This window comes from Squalius cephalus, assembly GCF_949319135.1.
Source record: "Squalius cephalus genome assembly, chromosome: 3".
Classification (NCBI taxonomy): domain Eukaryota; kingdom Metazoa; phylum Chordata; class Actinopteri; order Cypriniformes; family Leuciscidae; genus Squalius; species Squalius cephalus.
The window spans coordinates 15,287,915-15,311,791 of NC_137124.1; the positions used below are offsets into that span (position 1 = coordinate 15,287,915).

Genomic DNA, 23,877 nt, shown 5'->3' on the forward strand with positions numbered 1-23,877 from the left:
GCCAGGTGCTGATATGGTAATACTTAAAACAGATTAGCATTAAAAATGTACTGAGAGCCATGTTCTCAGTTTAATGAGTTTTAATTTATTCAAATGAGTTTGAAGGCTTCCACCTTTGCATTGAATACAAACTTAACAGTTCAACTTCAGATTATTAAACTTGCATCCGTAATGGAGGATGTCAATTGCTAAGCCTCACTATAATGCTCATACTGCACAGTTTTTACTAGACACGAATGGCAAATCATACGGCTTGTTGATGGCCGAGTATTACTCCAAGCTATGGACTAACAGCTTTCTTTCAAATTACATTTCTTAAAAAAAAAAACATGTTTTTAAAAAGCTCTATCCAATAACATTGGAGAACTGATAAAACAATTTCAAAATGCCACAATCAGCAGGCAGCACTGAGGGTCCTCGGACTGTTGTTTCTGGCATTCACCTAATATTAAACTCATTTCACAATCCAATACATTTTAAATTACTCTGTCAACTCTGAAATACAGTTCAGTGTGATTATGATCTTTGCATCAGCAAATAAACATGACATTAACATCTATAGCAAATGTTTGCACATCCTGTGGAATCTACAAAGAATGCCATTACTTACTACTGTTACACTAGCAAACATACAACAGACTCCGACTTAATGTATCCTGTCAGATAGGGCTGGGCAATTTTTCTGATTTTTTCAATTAATTCGAATTTAATGTTTTGCCACGATTGTATTATTTTTAAATTGAGAAAACGCAGTTTTGAATTAAAATGTTAGCCAATGTTACAATTAGACATGCTGACAATACGGCAGTTGATGGACCCCATTGACTGTGGGAGTTTTTTTCCGAGATTTTTCATGGGAGAAGTTCTCCTCCGCGTACAAATACGAAATAATCCAAGCAATTATTAGTGAATGAGACCCAATGTCTACTTTTTGACAAAGAAATGCTTTGCATTTTTCTCTTTATTTTCATTATTTATGAGCATATAGTATGCGTTTAAGATCAGTTTATACAATATTTGCCTTCATATTTAATGCCTATTTTCTGCAAAGACATTTAACAACAAACCATGTTTAGCACTTCAGGTGTGGTGCACTTGGAATATAACTTGTTTAATGGTTAATGAAGAGAATGTAACTTGAATCATATTGTAGTTACGTTTTTAAGATGACCAGTTAAACATAAAAAATAAAAAAATAAAATAAATAAATGAAATTGTGAACTGGTCAATCGTTCATTTCAGACTGCAATTCATAATGCAGCACAAGAACATTTTATTTTGCATTTGCGCAGTAGACTAGATTCCATGCCAAAGAGTCGCAGAAATTTGTCCGACATGGATATATAGGCTATAATGCTGCTGATTAGGGTTGAAATGTAAAGAAACTACAGGAACAACACTAAGCAACAAAGTGAATGCTAAAAACAATGCTACTTCCCGAAATTTGACAGAACAGTTTCAACATGAGCATTTACAGAACAAAGATGAACATACTAACTCTGACTCCATAAATAATTAATTATTGCTATGAAGCACTTTTTGAGCTTCCTTATGGCCATAATGAAAATACTTAACTTGTTTATGGTTTCCTGGAAAGCTTGATTGACAAACTAGCACCTGAAAAACCCACAAAACACTGTTTATTTCACTTGTAGCCTTTCTTTGTGCCATTGTATTTATTTGTGATAACTAATTTGATTGTGTTCTTATTTTTACTCCTGACTGCTTACTTGTCTTTAATAATGTTAAATTTACATTAATTAGGCTAGTAGTTTTTGCTGTAGTATCAAAATTGGAATAGAGAACTCACTGTGATATTTTACTGGAATAACATTTGAACCACTGACCCAATTCTTAGCACTGAGTCCTGCTGGAGCAGCTCTATGTGCTGTGCAAATAAATGATAGGCTAGATGAAATATGATAGAGCAATAGAATGAACAGTGAAAGTAAAAGAAGCTCATATATTTTAACAGGGTTGATTAAGCATGAAAATAACTGAAGGAAATATATAATTGCTAAACAAATTAAGCCAACTAATAGGATTAATTTGGTATCTCTACCCAATATATAAAAATTAAAAAAAAAATTACAAATGCAGTTAAAATACAAGTATCGGTATTGGCAAGTACCAAACATTAAAGTATCGGTATCGGCCTAGTTCTGGAAAAAGTAGTATCGGTGCATCCCTATTCTGCCTATAGTGCCTACAGAGCAACAATCCAAGCCATTTATATTTTCTATTCAACCAACCTCCGTTGCCAGATGTGCGAACAAATGATAATGTTCCTACTTCAAAAATAATTACAGACATTTACACTCCCCAGTGTAAACATGCCATGTTATATATTACTAAAGACAAGGCACCTTATGCAATTATCTTCAATCTGCCAAAAACACAACTTTCTAATGAGTTTGTAAGAGGATTATAAAACAGTCTCTAAGGGCATTTTGTCCCTCTGGAAGAAAACATAAGCTATTCTGTGTCGTTAGGAGAAAGTCCATGGACCAAAACATGAGGTCAGCTGTTGTTCAGACTGATTAATTGATAGGTTTACCCAATGGTACTCCAAAAAATGTAGTGAGATAACACTAAAGAGAACCCATTAGTGCACCAGACTTCAGTCCTCAACAACTTGACCCAAGGGCTGAATCAGCACGAAAGACCAGCAGATAACTTTGACCTAATGATGACCAATCAATATAGAGGAAGATAGGCTCTCTCACACACAAGATAACTGGAATTTGCACCCACAGAACACTGTGGAAAGCAGAAACAGAGCATCTGACAAGTTCTACACATCACATTTTTATGAAATACTTTAGCTAATTTGATAAGAGTTACCAATAAAACTGCAATGCTCTCAGCACCATTTAAAACATTTTATCAAATTAAATTAACACACAAAAAAAATATGAACTAGGAAGGTTGTGCACTTTACATAATATATTTATATTTAGTTTACTTATAATAATTGTGTTTGTTGACTTGAAATGTTTTTTTTTCTATTAAGGTCCACGTAATTATGTCTCAACTTGACAGTACAAAATCCTAACATGTCGTCTAAACACAAACCATTTATGTTAAGTAAAAAATTCTTACATCCAGAGGGTGGCAGTATAGTGCGACGCCAACTGCCATTTTGCCCTAACTTAATTTGATTGTGTTCAATCTGCTTAATATGTAAAATTTAAGTTTACTTAATACGTTTGTGTTGGATTACATGAACGCTTTGTGTTGCATTAACTGAAACTGGGCAGTGCTTGTTAGTTCCCAGCATGCTTTGCATATGGTTGAATTAAGAATAAATGTTAAAATTAAGTGTTATTTTATGTTTTTTTGAGAAAATGAGAAAAGGGGAAGACTTGATAGTGTGTAATTGTGTTTAATGTTCAATTACATTGGAATTATTAGAACCATTTAAATTACAGTAGGTTACCATTGTGGAGAAGTGTGGAGCATTTTGTTTGGCTGTGGACTGATTTGGTTACTTTTAACTGCTTTAGTTGAAAGAGCATGTAAATCTTAGCATTTAAGATGCTAATATGTGCTACTGCTAACAAATAGCTAGCTATAGTCTATCAATTTAATTATGTGTCACTAAAATAAATAAAATATTAATGGATGAATGAAAATAAACACATAAGTTGAATGCAAATTAAGTAAATTAGTTGGGCTGGCACTATTAAATTAAGCTGTGTCCAACCATAGTAAATAAGTTGAATCAACCTTAATAAATTAAGTTGACCCAACGTAAGTACATTAAATTGGAATAACAGAATTGCATAATGCTGAAATAAAGCAAGTTAATCATGTGGAAATCCTTTCCATGATTTTGTTTATGTTCATACAAAGAGTTATTTTTTTGAGTGAATGTTCAGCTCAGAAAATACAATAAAGTCTGCAGACTTTTCTACCAAGAGCCAGACTGTCATCATTCAACTGACAGATATATCCCAAAATGTTTTTATTTACAGATATCACATGTGAATTGACTGCTACATTTTTTTTCTCACTATAACTTCTGGTGACCAATTATATCGACCAAATAACAAGAAGCGGTTTCTCTCCAATTCCCCCAAATTATTTACAGCTTCAACAAGTCAATAAATAATTACTACTTAGTTTTTTTTTGTGTGTGTGTGTGGATTTTGTCAATGTTTTGTAAATGGTCATTCACTTTAACAAGACAGTTTACACAACCAATTGTAAGTATTATATACAGTATAATATTGGGATATATCAGCCATCAGTCACTCTGCTTTAGACGTCGGTATCAGCACCAGCCAAAAAAATAAATAAAAATCTGTACAATTCTAACTTTCAAATCTTTTTGCTGTTAAAACTTATTAAAATTTACAAGACTCACAGACAGGGATGTGATGTGTTTTTTAGTAGTTAACTTAGTTATGTCATCACTCAGCTCAAGTGAGCTGGTTCAAAGAGGGTCCAAGTATTTAAATCAACAGGACACTTAATAAAGAAACAACAAGATAGATAATAAAGATAACTATAATGATAACTTCATTAGCATCCATATCAACGCACGATAACATTTATTATTATTAGTGCGCACTGCAGTTCTATTCTGCCACTTTATGTTCTCAAGCTCCTTTAAAGTCAGACAGATTCTGATTGGCTGTCAATGATTTTATTCATCAACTGGAAAAAAAAGAATGCGAAAAGTGATTCTAATGATATTGTTCTCGCTATTTTGTGTAGTCTGCTATTCTTTTAAATTTAGAACCATTTTTAAAACTATATCTTTGTCATCATTGGTGTGAACGGACCTTAAAATCATAGTCCTATTATTAAGGATGCACCAATATGAAAATTTTGGCCGATCCTGATAACGATAATTCTTTCAATTTTAAAGCCGATAACTGATTGGCCGATAAATCTAAATTAGGGCTAAATCGCCATCACCTGCTTTCAGATGGAGCTGCATTTACTACACAGAGCCGTAGTTAACTGACAAGCTGAGCCATAACGCATTAATATCGCGGACGTATCGCCTGCGATAATTAATGCGATAGGGCTCAGCTTGTCAGTTAACTACGGCTCTTTGTAGTGAATGCCGCTCCATCTGAAAGCAGGTGATGGCGATTTACTACTAATCAAGGAACCGGCTTTACTGACGAGATGCGCCTAACAATATCATGCGATATATCGCCCAGCCCTAATCTAAATCCAAATTTCCATATTTTTGAAACCCTGATTACAAAAACAAAATCTCACCATTAAAAGCCATGTCCCAAGCACACAATTTTTACGTCAGACCTTTTGAAGTGATTTCAATCATATTTCAAGCAATTCAAAACCATAATGGCGATCAGTGTGCATCTGATGCGTCTCAGCTGAAGGAAATAATCCATAATTTAGCCTATCGGCTTTAATATATTGGCCAAATTTTCTGATTCGGGATGATAACGATAATATTAATAAAGAACATAGGGCTGGGCGATATATGTCATGACATTGTTATGCGCATCTCGTCAGTAAAGCCGGTTCCTTGATTAGTAGTAAATCGCCATCACCTGCTTTCAGATGGAGCGGCATTTACTACAAAGAGCCGTAGCTGAGCCATATCGCATTAATTATCACAGGCGATACGTCCGCGATATTAATGCGATATGGCTCAGCTACGGCTCTGTGTAGTAAATGCAGCTCCATCTGAAAGCAGGTGATGGCGATTTACTACTAATCAAGGAACCGGCTTTACTGACGAGATGCGTAACAATGTCATGCGATATATCGCCCAGCCCTAAAAGAACATGCTACATCAGCCGATAACGATATGGTGGCCGATACATCGTGCATCCCTACTTTTTATGACTGATGCCAATAATGACATTTGAGCAACCCGACAGCCAATATGCAGAATTTTACTTGACATTACTACAACTACAACAAAAATGTATAATAATAGTATTATTATTATTATTAATAATAATAATAATAATGCTTAATTTTAGTTGCAAAGATGATAGACAGTTCTGCACTTGTTTGATAATTCTTAACCGATATTCACTCAAACCGATCACCAGTTTGTCTCTAGAAAAAAAAATCCCAATATAATGGTGTTTCATGAAATAGGAAGAGCTCAACGACAATGCAGATTTTTTTCAAGACAAATAAGGAAATAAGGAACTTCATGAGCCAATAAATAGCATTCACTCATTTCACATTGCATCCATTCATTCATGAATAGCAGAAGGAAAACAGCAAAGCATTAGACAGTGTTTTGGAATACATACATGTGCATGAAAACATCACACAGACCCAGACCAATCGTAGTTGGCGCACAAACACAGAAGCACCTGTTCAGAAACACTCACTTGTTCCGTAGAACCTGCCAGGCCGCTTCGATATCAGCGTAAAGGTTCTTCTCGGACGGTTTCCCGGTACTGACCCCATAACCCGAGTAATCATAGGAGAACACATTGCAGTTGATCCTGGACCCGAGGCCGATGTAGAAGCTGCACATCTGGCCCAGATCCACGGCGTTCCCGTGAGAGAACAGCAGCGTGTAGCGGCTAGTGGGCGCGCACCGGACGAACATGCAGCCGACCCGGTTTCCGCGGCTGGTTCGGGTCACAAGCACCTCGACGGCGTCCAGCTCGCGCTGCGAGTACTGCCAGTCGGCGCGCTCGGTGAGATGCAGGCTGGTCGCGCCGCTCGCGTCCGTGTGGACGGAGTACGTGGGCTCGGGCGGCAGGAACGCTAGTTTGGCCGCGATGCGACTCGGACAGGGCGGGCAGCAGAAGAGCCAGCACAACTCACCGAGGGAGAAGCTGTTCATTCTCGGGCCTTGCTCGGGCATGGAGATCGGTCGATACCGGTTATGCGTCGGAGGGTTACGAATAGCGGAAAAAAAATACACGAACGGTCTCGAGGATGCTAAAGCCGTGCTAAGTGGTTTAGGTTTGGTAGTGGTTTGACGGATAAGTCACTAGCACTTGCTTTTTGACATTTTAAAAAATATACTTTCCAATCCAGCACTTATCCGTCTCGATCATGGGCTGAAAATGTCAAAAAATCGATCATTAAAACTCAATATTCAGCGTCAAGCTAGCTGTTCACATACAATGTAAGCTGCCATTGCTCCTGCTAAGAATGCCCAAATATGGGATTTTCCCGGTCATGGCGGATATCCGGCTCCCGCAGGCTGACGTCGACGTCACAAGACTTTTCCTTAGGAAGAGATGCAGGAAATTCAGGATGGTTCTTTTTTTTCTAGGACTAGGACATTAGTGAAGTCCTAGAAAATGTGAAAAAAAATGTAAAATATGTTTATGTTTACAAATATTAAACAAATAAAAACTATATAAATAATTTATTTCTTGTCTATTCCATCACACACTCTGGATATTCACTCAACCACCTTCATTAGGTACATGCTAAGATGCGTTTAAACGGTTTTGAAGGAATTCACATATGCTGTAATTTGTTTTTTGTAAAGAAATTAATAATGTAGGAACAATTTATATTTGTCTACAAAAACTATTTCAAAAATGTATGCAGAAACCTTTAGATTAAAACACATTCAAACAGATGAGTCCAGGGAAAAAAAGATACAGATGAACTTTTGCGACAACAAGCCCCAATGAATCACAATCAGTCAGCTACACTGTTTACTTCTGAATATTATAGTTTGGTTCCAGAACGTGATAAATCCATTTTGATTAATTTGAGTAAAAATGTGTTTTCTTTACCAAGAAAGTGGCAAGATGAAAACCACTATTTTCTGTTTCAAACTTTCACATAGCATCCTTAGGTTAGGCCTATAATATCATAAAAAATTCAAATCCAGATTTTGATTTTCAAAGATCTATTATAAAACCGGATTATTTTTCCCCAAAATGCAATAAATTCAAGACACTTTTTTCTCAAAATGCTATCATATTGAAACTGTTGAAATCAGCCATCACTAATATCTCCTGAACTTTTTTGACGGCGATCAGCTCACAAAAATTTTGCACGGGCACTTTGCACTGCTCCCTGAATCGACGCGCTTATTCATTTGTGGATGTAAACTGAATCTGTAAGTCAGCTATGCTGTTTACATCTGAATATTATATTTCATTCTGGTGCGCTTAAAGTTATCGCTACTGTGTAATAGTAGCCTATGCTATTCACCAACTAAACATATCCTATTCAATGCGTTCACAGTCTCTTACACGGGCATCATTTGTAGTAGCCTATTCACAAACTGTTTCCTTAAGCATATAGCGTTTTCTCGGAGTTCACTGTGTGCTTTCTACCATGCACAAATAAAAATGTCACTGAACTTTTGCTGTGTAATTGTAACAATGAGCACTCAAACACACCAAACCAACAATTACTAAAAACACACTCAAAAGCTGATTTTGCACGGGCATTTTGCACTAGCACTTAGAAGGTTGTTGTGGTATACATAAACACTTAGTCAGCTACACTGTTTACTTCTGAATATTATAGTTTATTCACAGCCATCATTTGTAGTAACCTAGCCTGCTCCCTGAATTCAATGCGTTCACAGTCTCTTTCACGGGCACCAAACCAACAATTACTAAAAACACACACAAAAACTGATTTTGCACGGGCATTTAGCACTAGTATAAATAAATAATACTAAAATAACACTGGACTATAAAGCTATTCTAAACTGTTTTTATAAGATTCATTTAATTTGCATGTAGTTAAACTATACCCTTTTGAAAAAGTAGCACCTCTAACAGAAAGTATGGATATGATAGTATAAAATCATATATGCACAAGGCTAATTAGCCTTGGCATTTTTAGATTTAGTCTATTCATCAATGCAAATTTTCTGCAAATGCTGCTATGCAAATTGAATAGGATGTGGATACAAGTTATTATTATTGTATTTAATTATTAAAGTTATATTAATTAATTGTGTATTTATTATATAAATAATATACTTCTGCATTTGTGTAAAGTAGGCTGCTCTATTTATTTATTTTTGCAAGCATATAAAGTTGTGAGGATTTGTGTAAAGTTTATATAACCTAATGTTGAGTTTTATTATTTTTGTGAGTTGTACTCTATTCACAGATTGGATTATTTTATTTATCAGTTTTTCACTTCTGAAAAGTGAAAAGTTAATACAAATTGAATTTGATTCTTATTTACAGCATTGAATAAATGCCATTAAAATAAAATAAGCTATCACTGTGTATTGCGGATTTTAAAGCTTACTGAACTTTAAATGATTTGGATATCTACAGGCCCTTCTGTATTAATTGTGGCCCCTCTTGTGCCCCTCAGTTGGAAAAACCCCTAGAATCGCCCCTGGAAACACCATATATATAACCATGGTTTTTGCCAGCAAATTCTGTAATTAATATATTGTCTAAATTTAAATATTTCCCTGACATGACATAAATGAAAAATACAGTTGAAACTTTCTTATAAAATATATCTTTATCATATAGTTGACTCTTGTCTGAATGCTAGTGCCGTTTGAAGAACATGCTGTTGAGTTTACATAGGAAACATGACATCAAACCCAGAGGTTTCAGCATTTAACTTTGTTGTGAGTGTTTCACATTTCCCATGATATTTCTAAACATGCAGCTTTTCCCACTGGAAACTCAGTGGGAAAATTCAGTCATAATATGGCAGAAATGTATAACTACAACACTTTGAAGACATTTTGAGGTCATTAACATCGGAATATTACTCATGGGAATGTCCTGAATGGAATGGGAGAGAGAACGAGAGAGGCTGGCTTTGCATTCCTCATATTCTCACCTAATCAGTAAAAAGCATATGGAGTCCAGGGTGGAATGGATTTATCATACCCTAGAGGATGAAGCACATTTCCTAGATAGTAATAATGTGCTCGTTGGATGTAGAAATGCACGATGGGGCCTGCTCAGAAGAAGTGTGGATGCATGGGAAATGCACTGGGTACTGATTGCTCTGGCTCCGTCTGCGTTTTATATTTTCAAGGAGATAAGGTGCACCCATTTTTTCCCCCATGCATAACTTTTCATTAAATAGAGAAAAAAAAAAACCAGACTGGTGGTCAAAGGACAGGTCTCACTGTGTGTTTCATTCAGTGTAGCTTCACCTACAAACTGTATCTCCATCACCATATGCACCAAATCGTGTTAACAAGGCAATAAAGATGATATTTGGGAGCCTTTAAATAAGCGGTTATTAAGCAGAGCAATTTAACGGCTTAAAACCTGTTAGTGAATTATTTCAAATGATTTAATGAACAGAAACAGATGGTGTGATTGAAATCCTATCAAATGCATTTTTTTTTATCAGTTTTCTCATGGTACATTATTGGCCTGTTATTTGGCATGCCATTAAAATACACAATGTGTATTCAGCAGCTGTACCTTCTGAACTTTGTTATAAATTTCAAAAGAATTTCCTCAAATAGTTGTGACATCAGACATTTTCTGTAGGCCTTTCAAAACACATAGTTGGTAAAACACCAAAGTCTGTTCACTTTTCAGCTGTTGGTTGTGAAATGGATTTTTGTGTCTGCAGGGCTGTACATGTGTCTAAATGAAAGAGCAGACAGCTGGATTCTGGGCATTGACTCCTCTGATCTCAGGAGATTTGAGCCCAGTCACGCGCAGTATTATCAGGGTCATATGAACCTCACAGGATTGGGTTTTAATGCATCAGACAGTAGTGTTGTGAGAGCAGCAAACCTGCAGATCAAAAACAGCAAAAACATTTCATCACAACATTTTTTTTTTTGCAACAATCACCACAGGTAATTTCATCCACTGCCACACTCAAGTATCTCATTATATGAAAATTGGGTCCATAAAGTTGGAAAATAGGGAATATAAATATAACCACTCTAACAGATCCTGCAAATTAAACACTGAAAATATGAAACCGGTCATGAACAGTTAATGTCTGACTCAGGAGAAAAACAACCACTAAACAAATACATACTAATAGACATAAGAACAGACACTGAACAAAATAGGGAGTATAGATACACACAGACTAAATGAGAATTATAGGTGAACACAATAGGCCGAATGGCACATCCTCAAGCCATAAACAGAAACTACACCTTAGTCTTGGGAGCAGGGGGAAAAAACCAAAAATGTCCATTTGAAGAAGAGTTCATGGGGGAGTCAGTAGAGGGAAGGACCATGGAGAAGACGATGGAGGGAAGACCCAGGGAGGAGATGATGGAGGGAGGAGCAAGGGAGTGACCCAGAGCACAGCCAGGATATAGGTCTACGGAGGAACCAAGGATGTGAGGAGCCTATGTGGAGTCATATGTCCGACAACAAGCGGTGGAGCCAGGAGAGTTGGAGACCCAGGTGGAGCCGAGCAGACACAGAGACCGGGTGATGCCATAGGTCCTAGAGGCTAAGGCGGAGACGCGGTGATGAGTGGCCGAGGTGGAGCCAGGGTGCGGGAGGACTGTGGAACAAGGCAGAGCCGGAGCGAATGCGGAACCTGATGGAGCCGAAAGGGTTGGAAGGATGAGGCACAGTTGAAGGCCTGGAAGTCTGTGGAATCAGCAGAGTGACAACTGACCCAGGCAGAGCCGGAAGGATGAGAGAGGCCGGTGGAGCTATAAGGATGATGGTCCCAGGTGGAGCCAGGGGAGGGAGGAGCCAAGGTGGAGCCGGTTGGTAGGCAGGCCGAGGTGAAGTGATGGGCTAGGCGGCCCCAAGTGGAGCCAGGGGATCGTCTTACTTGAGCTGAAGACTGGAAGATCTGAGGCAGATCCGAGTTGCTGGTTGGAGCTAACAGAGGAGAGGACGGGGGACTAAAGGGAGCCAGGGGAGGCATGGCAGAGGAAATGGCTGGCATAGACAGAGGAGGCAGGAGAGAGAAGCTGGGTGTGACCATTGGATATGCAGTAGACTTGGAGCTGGGCGGGATCAGTGGAGACGCAGGAGACTTGGTGCTGGGATGGGACCAGCTGAGACGCAGGAGACTTGGAGCTGGGTGGGACCAGTGGAGACACAGGGGAAATCCTCTTCCAAATCCTCATAACTCCTCAAGGCCAGATGCAGCTCACCCTCAGCGGCGGGAGTGTGGTCAGGGCTTCCTTCCATGCCCTTGTACTCTACTAAAATGCCCTCTTCACAGGATGCTGTTGCCGGTTCACGCACCTGGTCAGACTTACTGTTGGCTTCGGGCTCCAGGGCGAAATTTAGCTCAGGCTTTGGATTTGGCGCTTGCTTTGAGGCAGGCCCAAGCTCTGTGTCTGTGGTGGGCTCAGGCTTTAGGTTCTTGGTGGGCTTTGGAACTGGCATCTTGCCAACTGTAAATGCACTCAGTTGGCAATCAGCCAAAGCGCATAGTCCACGTATTGTGTCAGCGTGCACGTGGTAGCTCCTGCTAGCAGTGGTGGGAAAGGATAGTCATCCAGACCACTCCAGAAACAGGTTTTCAAGGTACTGTCGCTCCAGGACACTAGGTGGCTAAGCTCAAGCAACTCCTCCACGTAGTCTTCCAGGGGAATGCCATCTTGTGCAAGTGAGAGGGGTGATGGGTAAACTGCTACCAGATTCATATTTTTGGTCCGTTCTTCTCTCAGGGAAAGCAATAATGAGTTTAAAGCAAGGATGAGTTTGAGCAGGATCTAGCTGCAGCAGTAAAACTTCTAATAAAGAATAACTAAAATAGGGGCAGTCGTGGCCTAACGGTTAGAGACTGGTAACCAGAAGGTTGTGGGTTCGAGTCTTAATACCGGCAGGAAATTAATTTTTGACCTTTGAGCAAAGCACCTAACCCCCAATCGCTTCCCGGGCGCCACAGTGAATGACTGCCCACTGCTCCGGGTGTGTGTGTGTTCACTACTCACTGCTCCTAATGTGTGTGCAACTAACTTGGATGGGTTAAATGCAGAGGACAAATTCAGAGTATGGAGTATGGCCTTCACATGTCACTAAAAAAAAAAACTAACTCAAATTAACAAACACCCAGAACAGAGATAAAGACGCAGGAAGAGAACAACCAACTTAAATAGATGTAAAAATGGACAAGAAACTGAACTAAAGAGGGATATACACAAACTAAATGAGTAAATTAACAAGGGGCAGGTGGACACAATAGGTTGTTATGGTAACTAACAGGCTCACACTAGGAAACTAGGTAAACTAAAGAAATAAACACAGGAACTGGGAATGCATTAAACTACATAAAAACAGAACATAAACCTGATTTTTATATATATATAGCTATATATATTTAAAAAAACTTGATTTCATTGTCATAACATAATCTCACAATGCAAATGATCCCAAAAGAAGGTCTCATTCTCTTTATGCAAATGTGGAGATTCACCAAAATGTATGCTATCTTTGTATGATGCATTGTCTGCAGCTGGCTTAACATGTTAAAATAATCTTGAGATGTCACGGCTGTGGTTTTGAGATAAACAAAATGTCTGCAGAGAGAAACAAATTTTACACAATGTAAAATCAAACAAACTCGGGATGAAAATCTTCCCCTCTACTTTCAAATGTCGTTTATGAATCACTGATGGTGTTTAGCATTAGTGACGTAAAACCTTGTCTAAATTCAACCTCCGAGCTCTTTCTGAGCTTTACACAACATGAGGGTGAGATGATAATGACAATTATTCCGGTAAACTGTAATTGTTTGCCTAAGTCATCACGTCATTGTACACGGCATAATATAATGTGGAAAATGTTCTTTTAAATAGATGCCAATGACACACCAATGCAAAGGAGAATAACATTTAGAGGAAATAAACACAGTGATGTCACAGGACTGTTTTTCCTGTTACTTTCCCACGATGCATCACCCCCCTGCCTCATCACTTCTGCCTGGTCATTTCCACAGTGTCCCAGTAGGATCTGAAGTTCTGGCTCCGAACTCTATAACAATATCGTGATCACTCATCAGAGACACATTGGGAATGTTCTCAGTTCTCACTATATGCTCTCCCTCATACGCTAATACAATGAGACAGAGGCACAATTATCCAGATGGTGCAATAAAAAAAGGTTTTACTCAAATGGACGGCAACTGACTGGAAGCTTATGTTAGCAACGTCTGGAATGCTCCGGCTTTTGTTTTCTGTAATGTTATGGTTGGTTTTAACCAAATTAAGTTAGCTGGAGAGCTGGCCAATCATATGCCCTGGACTGATGTGATGTGTCTGGAAATATGACCTTTAGCATCTGATAGAACTATTGGATGGCTTTGGAAAGTTGTCTGGACACAATAACAATATTTACATAAGAAGTGAGCAGTCCCTCACCCAGGACTTGGTTGTTAGCTTTAAAAGCATTGTGGTTTGTGGGAATTGAAAGCTGAAATGTTTGCATGTTTGTGATATGGTGTGCTAATGTTATGGGATGAAGGGTTTACAGACACTTTCAGTCGCTGGGATGATGGGAAAAGGAAACATTTTAGCAACTGTGTAATTTTTAAAGTCAGGCAATGAGTAGGCTGTTGTTTCCAAAACTTTAGACCTGTATTCAATCTTTTAGATGTTACAAACCCACAAATTTGATCATCTTCATGTGAGGGTACCCAGACTCCAGCTTGAAAACCCCTGCTTTACAGTAACATCATTTAATTGTAATGGAAAAACAAGTATCAAATAAATATATCATATTTACTTGTATCAAATAAAAATACAAGTCATATAAGCATTCAAATCCAACCATTTTTTTTTCCATCGTATACCTTGCACACCTATGCATGCTTATATATATGTTTTATATCTTACTAACGTGCCTAAATTTATTTACATCTTACGAACTGGTAGGTGGAGAAGACTGAATATTTACTAAACATTTGCTGAAAAAAGCTCTTCTGAGATGTAGGCTACAATATGTCAGCTTTTTTGTATATATCATAAGGGCAAAAATCCAACAACTGGACACTGCATGCATTCGGACTTCAGTGTTCATTGTAAACCTTACTTTCAGAATCTGAAATCGAATTTGATTTGAATAAATTCGATAAACTGACAAAAATTGGTGCATGTTCATGCAGTGCCTGCATGCTTGTTTATACCTAAATGATTTTGAAGATTGAAGAATATGTAGAATAGATATATTCTTATCATTTTGGGCTTCTTGTCATCAGACAAACCATTAGTTCATCCTTAGTTTATACAGAAACTTAAAACAAGTTTTTTGTACGATCACATAAACCAACAAACGTACAGTAAGCAGAAAAACAACCATCCAAAATAATAGAAAAGATGACAAATTACAAACATGTCAAAACGCCAATTTTCTTGTCTCAAGTTCCTAGAAAGAGGAATGGATTTATTGTTTGTTCCACCATCACGCCATATTCAAAGTGAAGAAACATTTTCAGGGGCCAGCTGCCCTCTCTTTGAATGATTTGAAAGCGGAGGAGGTTGTCAAAATATCTTCACCAACATGTCCATCACAGCTTTGCCTCAGGTCCTCCGGGTAATTGATGTCTTCTTAAGAGTTTTAGCTTTAAACAATGTGGATGAACCTCAAGAAAGTTTCGCCCAAGGGAGATTCTCATAGCTAATGATCACTGACACCACGGTTCCACTTTGGAAGGTAAAGTATGTCAACTTATATTCAAGAGGAACCAGAAACCATCTCACATTACACACATGGAGGTTACACCAACGTAACTTAATTAAAGTACTGGGGAGATTCTGGGAATCTTATCGGAACCAAGATTGAGCTTGTTCTCCTCTAATGAAGTTGGGAGTTTCGGACTTCCCAAAGCTAGAGTCAATGCACTGGATAACAAATTACAGTATTAAATGTTGGATTTTTCATGATGGGGAAAAAAGTGTTGCTTTAAAATTTGTCCAAAAGAAGGTATATTATAATACAGCATAATAATAATATAGCAAATATAATGCTTCATATAGGCACCTGACTATCTTTAGAACAGAGCCAGTATATTTTGTAAAAAAATCCTGTACTTAACTGAACATACTCAAACTGAGGGCAAGTATTGCGCAGCAGGATGGGTTGTTATGTTAGGGGCCTCTGAAATTTCTGAGAAATCAGAAAGAAAAGAAACATCACTGAACATATGTCATGTATCAGGACAGGCACAGCTGTTTAAAGGGCAATAATTCTTTTTGCTGCAAATAAATATTAAGTTAAAAAAAAATGCTGCCTTTACTGAGAGACATGTGCAGCATTTCTTAAAGTCGTCTAAAAATGGGGGGAAAGCCTTAGAATGGTGACCTATCACTAGGCCCAGACTGACCTTTCCCCCATTTTTCATGCTGTTTTGGAAAGAAAATCTGCAGAATTATGTGGCATAGATTTAAGCATGCACTGGAACAAAATGTTTATATTTGGGTGAACTATCCCTTTAAAACTGTGTAATCCAAATGGGTGGAAATTTTATATAAATTCAAATGCAGGCATCTTAAATTTAGGGCTAAATATTTTTTGAGTGGGTAAATATATTAAACAGAGCTGAAAGTACGCACTCACAGTAGTTAGCCACACTCAAATTAGCCAGAATATCAAATAAATGAACACACAAAGGATGGACATAAACCTAAACAGCTTGGAATGGACAGATCTTTCTCCCCATCTGCAGTCTTTGACATCACAGTTTAGGACAGTCGCTAGTGAATGGTTTGGGACTGTGTGTGTTCTTGTCGTGCCATTAGTCAGCGTTTTCATGACATCAGTTTTCCACAGTGTTCAGACAGCAGGAACATCCTGCATCCAGCAGAGCAAACCGACAAACATAAATGGGAAAACTTATGGCCCGGACACTCAGAGTTGCAGAACCTGATTTCACCAAGTACAACATGTTCCTGGATCAACATCTTTGTTGATCCTGGAACAACATTCCAATCAACCAATCAGATTTGAGGAACACGTTTACAGTTTATATCAAGTTTAGGCTTACAACCAGGTATAGGTGGTTCTACATCAGTGTTATTCACCTACCATTTCCCTCTGATTTTAGGGATAACTTATGGGTATAGGTTTAGCTTTAGGGGGATATACATTTTCGGACTGGAATGTTGTTCCAGGATCAACAAAATATGTTGACCAAAGCCAAGGTGTCGATAAAAGTCAATGGAATGATATTGACCCATTAATCTGACAAAGCAATCCATATCATCATCTTTTCCACTGTTTTGCCGTCATACTAAACAATTCAAAAGCACACCTGAAAACAGCAGGGCAGAAGCCATGTTTTTATTTCTCACTCTTAAAATGGTTTAATGGTTTTATTGCAAAACTCACTTTGAATGAGCAAAACCTAACAGGGCCTAACCTGATCCTGTCAGATATGACAATGCATTGCACGCAACATTAAATGAATGCGCTGGTCGCGTTCCAAAACAAAAACAGGGTTTGATTGCATAGCCACAGGCCTGTAAGGTGCATGGGGAATTCAACTTTTACTATACAATCCTTCAGAACTGGAAAAAAACTTTTTGTAGTTGAAATCATCTACATTATTCTAAATAAATGTATTCAATGAACTTTAGATTAAGTCTAAAAAGCTCTTGTGTCAAATTAACAGAGTTAAATGTGAATTGTTCCATTTTTTTATTTATGTTTTAAATGCTGCAATATTGTGCTTTTTCTCAAATATGTGCTTGTCTTGAATTATAGACAAAAACTAAACAGACGCTAACACTTTACAATAAGGTCTCACCTGTTAACATTAGTTAGTGTATTAACTAACATGAGCAAAAAGTGAGCAATATATTTTCACATCTAATAATCTTTGTCATTGCAGTTGTTTAACATTGTTTTTGTTAGTTCATAGTGCAACTCATGTTAACAGATACTTTTTTTATACCAATTATTTCAAATAGAGTAACAAACTCATTCTGAAGTTACTAAACGACAGAAGAAATCAACGGCCAAACAATGTAATACTATTTATGAGGGTGCATGCTGGGAAAAGGGTAAATAAAGAAATAATATAGCCTATATAGAGTATAGAAAAGCTGAAAACCACTTGATTTCCAGAAAAGTTGTTAGAACTTCAGAATATTAATAAAACTACAATAAGGTTCCATTAGTGCATAACATTAATTAATGCATTAAATCAAGCACAAAATGTTGAAATAAACATTAAGATTGTAATGCCTTTGAAGTATTTTTCATTGTTAGTTCATATGAATTAATGTTAACAGATGGAATCATATTATAAAGTTAACACATTATTTATAGTCGCCATGAAACAGAATTTGCAAGTCTTTTCTTCCTTATTGTAACATATATCCAAGTGAAGTGGCTGCTTGAACCAGAACAAATGTAAAGTGAGACTTGATTTTTTTCATTGGGAATTGATTGGATGGTTGTGGTTTGCTATTGGTGGATCTCATGTGAGTGACAGGTTGTCCTGCCCTGTCAAGTTAAAAACATAATGATGTGCATGGATAAATCATTTATAATAAATACTGCAATAGTCCATAAAAAAAAATAAAAAAATTGATTTCATGGTGACTTTAAAAGATATACTTTCCATTTTTTTATTTTTTTTTAATCCAATTCGATAAAACTTTTCATGCTGTTACAAAACAGTAAAAACATGGAGGTATGACAGTGAATGCAGCCAGATTTCAGGCGGCTGACCTCAGCAGAACATCTCAAGTTTCCCTACTAAACAGATCTGAGGTGTCATCCGAGCATTCAGACAGTCTAATCAAAGAGCATCAAGATCCGCTGGAATGCAGAACATCTGAAAAGTATACTTCTGCATTAAACTGAGACGCACGCAATGAACGTGATTTAATGGAGCTGCTGTTTACGCTTCTAGCCAGTCAAGTCTCGTCATGCTTCACCCAGAAGGAACTTAACATTAACATTTTTGACAGTGTACAGAAATGCAATTACATGACAAGCTGATACGGTCTCTCGCCACTCTCACATGCACGTAGTAGAAAACCACCTGCTAAAAAACAACAATGATTTGCTATCTTCAAGTCATGTCATATACAAGATGAGCGCAAATGAACATTACCACATGGGTTAAAACAAACCACATTAATTCCACATAACTTCATTTTTTTTCAATTACGCATGAAGTTTATTTACTTAAAAAAAGTGAGGAAACTTTTTGCCTTAAAATTATTAAGTTAAGTCAACTAATAGTACATACATAATATTAAAATAACACTGCTAAGTTGTAATTGTGAATTGTTACTGTATGATTTATTTAGCTACTCATTGACCATAGCTGGGTTACGAGGCAACAGGTTGCACAACAAAAATACATGTCCCATCATTCTCTCTGGCAGAATATGATACGATAGACAAAAATGTAAAATACAAACCAAAAGCACATCCTTCGCACTTCATTCTGTTGAATTGGTGCTTCCAGTGTCTGTAAGGAAGAGAAAAAGCAGTAATAAATAGGAAATTGCTCCAAGTTAAATCAAAATCATTTAAATACACTTGAAGAAAGGAACTTCCCAGGAGGACTTGAAAGCAACAATAGCACCTATTACTGGATGCAAAAAAACAAAACAAAAAACCATAAGATAGAGTTTAGGAAATACTACGGCCCATTGTACAGACGAGGGCAGAGCAGGTCCTCATGAGCGACCGCAGCATTAAAGGCCTTCACTTTTCTTCTGTGGAGTTTGAATGTCCAAATGAATTCAGAAAGCGTATTTAGCGTCTGCTGGTGTTTATGAGTAATCCCTGTGGTCAAATCCCCTTCCTGTTCCCTGACCAACAACCTAAATAAGCAGGATAAGGAAGCATAAATGAACAGGCAGTAAGTCTCAATTTGTCCATTGATGTTTCTTGGAGCAGCAATAAATTTGTATGCATGCAGACCATTTAATATACGGCACAAAACGCTATTTACCATAACTCTACGATTAATGAAAGTAGTTTTACTGTACATTATAGCTGAAATTCCCTTTTTGTATACCTACATAAAGTCAACATGAAACCAACAGACACAAAACCAATGCAGATTAGCATTAATGGAGAGAAATCATCATTTTCAGGATTGAATTTACACAATTTATGATCTGTTAAAACAAAATGAACATTTAATATGTTAAAAATGTGTGTATTGAGCAACCCAATGAATACAGCTCAGTCTATTTGATTGAAATGCACATACTCGATGAGAATTTATTGTCACAAGCACAATTTCTTGTCATAAAGTTACACAAAAATAATGGAACACATTTGCACAATTTATACAATCTAAACTCATTGTACAATGGACAGGCTAACTAAGTACTGGAGTTAAATATGTACTTACATTGCACACAATGATATTAAACCTACACAAGTATATATAGCTGTATGTCAAATGAAACATGGTCCGACATAAAAATCACATTATTTACATTAAACATCCATTTGATTTTGCAAAAAGGTTTAGATTTCATGTCGACGTCTTTCCATCAGTCCATAGTTGTGGCGCGATCGAGTTTCATCATGAAAACGAGAAGTCCACGTTATTAGTCCAAAAGTTAATAGCAAGAATTGCAGCTGCCACAAAGATTACAATGAACATTGTTTATTTTTATGCTGCATTTGCTCATATGAGGCTGGTGTCGATTACTTCACAAAGTGACACTGTTGCAAGTGTTTTTGTAAGAACAACAAAAGGAAAAGGAAAAAAAAAAAAAAAAGGCTGCAAAACCAATTTTCGATTTAAATCAAATACTGATTTTTTTTCTTTACATCTGCCTACATTTATTATTAGTTTAACTAGGTTATAGACATCACTACATAGACTACATTTTACACGGTAAGCGTAAAAATATCTCAGCGTTTTTTGTCAGCAAGATGCTGTTTGGCAATGAAAAATGAGGTGCAACACTTGAAGAGAAAAAGATTCTTCGCATCATGAAAGATTCTGAAAATACTTCTGTACGTTAAAAACGTCAAAAAAAGAGAAAAACTTTTCATTATATTTTTGTTGGATTCCTGTGCGTGTGAAAACAGTCCTGACATTGAGGTCGCTGCATGAATCATCTAACTTTAGCATACAGTCATTTTGAGACAAAATCCTGCATCATATTCACATTTCACCCAAACCAGGCATTAAATTCACCTGCTTTCTATGTAAATTAGACTTAATAGTTATTGCGCTTTGTTAACTTAAGTAAATTATAATCTTACACTGTTATCGCTCTCAAAAATTGGACTGTAAATGCAAATGTATTTATTAAAAGGGTTGTTTACGTATATTTTCTATTGATAATGGCAGCACATGATGATCAAATGATGGGGAACATCAAGAATCTTGTTTTTAACTGTTTGTGTATGAATGATCAAGTCAAGAGAGTGTGTAAGTGAATTCAGAAATGTGTTTCAGCAGCGTCATGTCCGTCACATGTGAGATAAAGGTACTGCAGTCTGAACCAAAACAAAACCAACAAACATAAGAGTCTCCATTTACTCAGAAAACGGTGGGAACATGCCGAGGTCGGCAAAGTCTTCAATGTTGTAATTGGTTGATCCTTGAGTGGGATCGCCTGGCATCGGCAGCATATCCTGTGGGACAGAAATACAGCGCTCTGTTGAATCAGACAAGCTGAGTTCGGTTACTGCTCTGCCAGTGAGTCAGTGTAACTGTAAAGGCTGATTCACATCAGACGTCATTCTGTTTATTTTTTATTATTATTCACAATACCCATTGTTTCAAAACATCTTGAATTGGATTACTATATCAAGAGACAGTATATATCATTATCAGTGTTATTTTATATATCAAATAGTATATAAAATAACACTGATTAAAGACTTAATTCAATAATTAATATGAATGACAGTAAATAATGTTAGTTAATAACGACAGAAATTTCATTTGAACTATTCTTTTAAATCTTTACTTCCATTTTCTTTCCTTTGGTTAGCATATCGTTTACTATCACAGGCCTTCAAATGTTCTGTTGCCCACCAATGCAACTCTACATGTGCTGAACACAGGTGTATTTTGATGTGAAGCGCTCACCTGGAAGACCTCCGTCTGGCTGGACTGAGGATGAGGATGTGGGTCTCCACCCTGCTGGCTGTGGTGTTGACTCTGCCACTGGGACCAGACCTCAGACGGACGGCCCTGGAACTGTCCTCCGCTCTGGCTGCTTTCACCTGACACATCTGGAGAAACCAACACAGATGAACAGATAATACTTCTATAATCATTTTTTCATGGCGTTCATTATTGGAATTCCAGTGAAATGTAGTATGGAAAAGAGTTGTGAAAACTATTTAAAAAATTATTTGTTGATTGAAACAAAGCTGAAATAAAATAAAATAAATATTAGATGAAAAACTTAAACAAAAAACAAAACAAAAAAACAATTATAAATACAATAAAAAATAAAATGTGTTATAATTGTTAACTAAAACTATTAAACATTTGTTTCTGAAAAACCTGAAATCAAATAAAATGTAAATATTAGATGAAAAACTTAAAAGAAAATTATAAACTGAACAAAATAAAAATAAAATAAATAAAATGTCTTGTTATTAACTAAAACTATTAAAAATAATTTGCTGATTGAAATAAAGCTAAAATAAAGTAAAATAGAAATATTAGATTAGATAAAAGTTATATTATATTAGTTATAGTTACATTAGAAAAACAATATATGAAAATTAAACTGAATACAATAAAAATAACTGAAATAGAGTAAGTGCTAAAATGACTAAAACTGAAAAATAAATGCTAAATAGAAAAAACTAATAAAAATTACAAAAGCACATAAAAATGATTAAAACAAACTAAAATGAAAATTCAAAAATAAAAGCTAATTAAAAACATTAATAAAAACTATAATAGTATATAAATAATACAAAAATAACACTGGAAAAAACTTTTTGCGTTCTACAGACAAACAACAAAAACAAAAAACAAAAAAACATTCAGGGTGAATCAATGAAGGAAGAATGTTCTGATACGGATCCTCCACCGCTTCTCAACAAACATGTTTATAATTTGCGGTATCAACTTTCACCATTAACTCCAACACACGTCTACTTTTGCAGCATCTCAATCGAGCGTGCGTGTAAAACACTTCAACCGTACGACCTCCATTTCGCTCAATTTGTCGCACAGGAGGGGAACACATTTACTACAGGCTGACAGAATCATTTAAACGCATACATCTAGAGTCTCTTCACCCGCAGGGCCCGAGTCTTTGGTTAGGAAACGAGCAGAGTCGAGAAGACTAATGCGCGGTGGGCGCAGGCGGAGGTGACGACGTGGGTGGGTGTTTTGCAAGATGGCACAGCGATGCCCTCGGGCTGTTTCTCATATTCTCCATGTTGATGAGGCAGTGATGTAAGGTCAAACTTCTCATTTCCCTACTGTGTTAGCGCTTGCCACGCGGACGGCGGTATTCAGCCGAGAGCGTCCCTTCTCTGGCTCGATTTCTGGCTGTCTTTCCCTCAAGGTTCGGCTGTTTGGCTCCACTGACGCGCCTCGTATACCTCTCTATCAATTTTCCTATTCGTCTCTCATTGTCTGTGTCTCCCCTAGCCATCTTTCTCCGTCCCCATCAATCTGAAATCGCCGTGCTTCATGTTTTCCCTCGGCCTCTGTAGAGCTTAGGTGCCGCTTATTCTCTGACCACTCCATCAAACATGATTCTTAAAGATGAAACGGTGCAAAAAGCCGGCGTGACGAAAGCAAACACATTTCAAACAAAGAGCTGGGCTTTGCTGTTAGTCCCAAGTGCTCTTCAAATCAATGCAAGGATTGAAAGCACATTCTCTCGCTTTCATAGTGATAAATGCAGCTCATTTAAAAACATGCTCAATTTCACGTAAGCATATAAAGACTGCAATTAAGTCACAATGTAGCATTATCTCAGTATGAAACATTTGAATGAAGGCAGTATGATGGTTGTTTATGCATTTCATTAGTTGCAAAAAAGAAGATTGTACAAACTATGCAGTACAAATCTGGCAGGAGCTGTTTTTTTATCTG

General features: G+C 37.0%; 2 protein-coding genes across 6 annotated transcripts in view; both read right to left on the reverse strand.

The window, feature by feature from the left end:
• Nucleotides 1–7,190, reverse strand: part of abhd17c (abhydrolase domain containing 17C, depalmitoylase) — a 40,251-nt gene extending 33,061 nt beyond the window's left edge. Inside the window, exon 1 of the mRNA XM_079866529.1 lies at nt 6,339–7,190. Coding sequence (XP_079722655.1) covers nt 6,339–6,823 — 485 coding nt within the window. The 5' untranslated portion in view covers nt 6,824–7,190. The remainder of the gene's footprint in view (nt 1–6,338) is intronic.
• Nucleotides 7,191–18,427: 11,237 nt separating this feature from the next.
• The window catches only part of arnt2 (aryl-hydrocarbon receptor nuclear translocator 2), a 76,403-nt gene continuing 70,953 nt past the window's right edge, over nt 18,428–23,877 (reverse strand). For all 5 annotated transcript variants that reach the window (XM_079866519.1, XM_079866520.1, XM_079866518.1 and 2 more), the window contains 2 exons: nt 21,898–22,043; nt 18,428–21,437 (listed from right to left, as the gene is read on the reverse strand). In XM_079866519.1, the coding sequence (XP_079722645.1) occupies nt 21,339–21,437; nt 21,898–22,043 (245 nt within the window). In that variant the 3' untranslated portion in view covers nt 18,428–21,338. The remainder of the gene's footprint in view (nt 21,438–21,897; nt 22,044–23,877) is intronic.